This window comes from Buceros rhinoceros, unplaced genomic scaffold, assembly GCF_000710305.1.
Source record: "Buceros rhinoceros silvestris isolate BGI_N320 unplaced genomic scaffold, ASM71030v1 scaffold22453, whole genome shotgun sequence".
Taxonomy (NCBI): domain Eukaryota; kingdom Metazoa; phylum Chordata; class Aves; order Bucerotiformes; family Bucerotidae; genus Buceros; species Buceros rhinoceros.
The window spans coordinates 12,109-13,672 of NW_010404512.1; the positions used below are offsets into that span (position 1 = coordinate 12,109).

The 1,564-nt window shown below is 37.3% G+C and overlaps 1 protein-coding gene across 1 annotated transcript in view; it reads right to left on the bottom strand.

The window, feature by feature from the left end:
• The window catches only part of BET1 (Bet1 golgi vesicular membrane trafficking protein), a gene marked incomplete at its 5' end in the record, with an annotated part of 2,806 nt that extends 2,434 nt beyond the window's left edge, over positions 1-372 (bottom strand). The window contains one exon of the mRNA XM_010133419.1: positions 260-372. Coding sequence (XP_010131721.1) covers positions 260-372 — 113 coding nt within the window. The remainder of the gene's footprint in view (positions 1-259) is intronic.
• Between the last annotated feature and the right edge of the window lie 1,192 nt (positions 373-1,564).

The following is a 1,564-nucleotide window of genomic DNA, read 5'->3' on the forward strand; positions in this document are numbered from 1 at the left end:
GGGAAAAATTCATTCTGTAGGACAGTAAACCATAAGTAACACCACAGCTGTCCTCAAGATTAGCAAAAAAAAAAACCAGCTCTAGCTACAAAGCTAATTAGAGGAAGAATCAGTTAAATAAATGAACAATGGTGCATTTTAGTTGACAACAATTTTTTCTTGTAGTAAATTCATGTTTTAAACTAAGTCTACTGCTTCACTGGTCCATATAATTTATTTAATTCAATCACTGACAATATCACTATAAATAAATACTTACCGATTTAATGGCACTGACTTTTGTACGCAGACTTTCTGTTAACCTTTCATTTTCTTCTTCATAAACACTGTACCCACTGTTGGTATAGCCATAGTTAGCAGGTGCTCCATCGCCTACAAGCACAAGAGTCAGTAGTTAGACAGAAAGCTCCACTGGAGCAAGTGCTTTCCACATATGGAAAAGCACTCCTTCCACTTAAAAATGAATTTCCTTAATGTCACCCTTAGCAATCAGGAAGAGGTGTCACATGATCCCCAGACAGAGCTTCAACACTCTTCAAATGTGTAAGTTATCTTTCAATATGTCAATCAAAGATGGAAAATTGAGGAATGGTTGTAATTAAATACTATAAACTTTCTCCCCACATTGTGTTTTCAGATTCCTTCCACAGAAATCAACCTAGGCATCACATGGAGATGTGAAGGCAGCACTGAGGCCACCACATAGAGTGGTAAATTCAACTCAGAATAGGAAAGTTGATTGGTCGCTAACAATGACAAATACCATTTGATCACACCTGCATTTAAAGGAGAGGGCATACTGATCCTTACATGTATTTCTCTACAAACAAGATCTCAGATGAGAAGCGAGGCCTCTGGGAAGAACAGTGCCATTTCTGTTAGGATTCCGCAGTTCTGCTTTAACTCCTGCCTTTGCTTTTCAGGTGATGGAGCTTCAGGACTGTTACCCAGACAACTGGCTCAGCACAACACACGAGGCAGAAGAGAATAAAAGCTCCTCAGCTCCACACATTTGCTTCCTCCAACCTCTAATAAAGATCTCATACCAACAACAACTGGACAGGAGCACAGACACAGAATTAAAGCTGTGTCCTGTCCAGGCAAAAATCAGTCTTAGGCCTCAAGTCAATGATTTGAAAACAAATAAGGACCAAGACTGAGAAAGACAAACAGAAAAGAACTATAATAAGCTTTACGATAAAGATCAATTAATTCAACTAGCAATCCAGCTGTAACTTGAATCAGTATTTATATGGTTAGTCAGAATGTCACTAGAAAATTGTCTGAGTGCCATTGGTTAATCCTTCTCCAATGCAATTTAAAGACTTCTGTATTTGGATGCCTTTTTTCTTTTTGAGGAGAAAGGGAGAGAAGAGAAACATCAATCACATTCACGGATAAACCTCTGTCTCAGTTTCACTGTGTGCTCAGCATACGTAACATTAAGGTTTTTAAAGAGTGAATTAAGATGCTACTTTCATAATAGATAAAATTTTGTATTAACCCATAAAGCTGTTCTTTAAATGTAAGTAATGACAATTTTTCAGTTTTTACTTGTAAATTG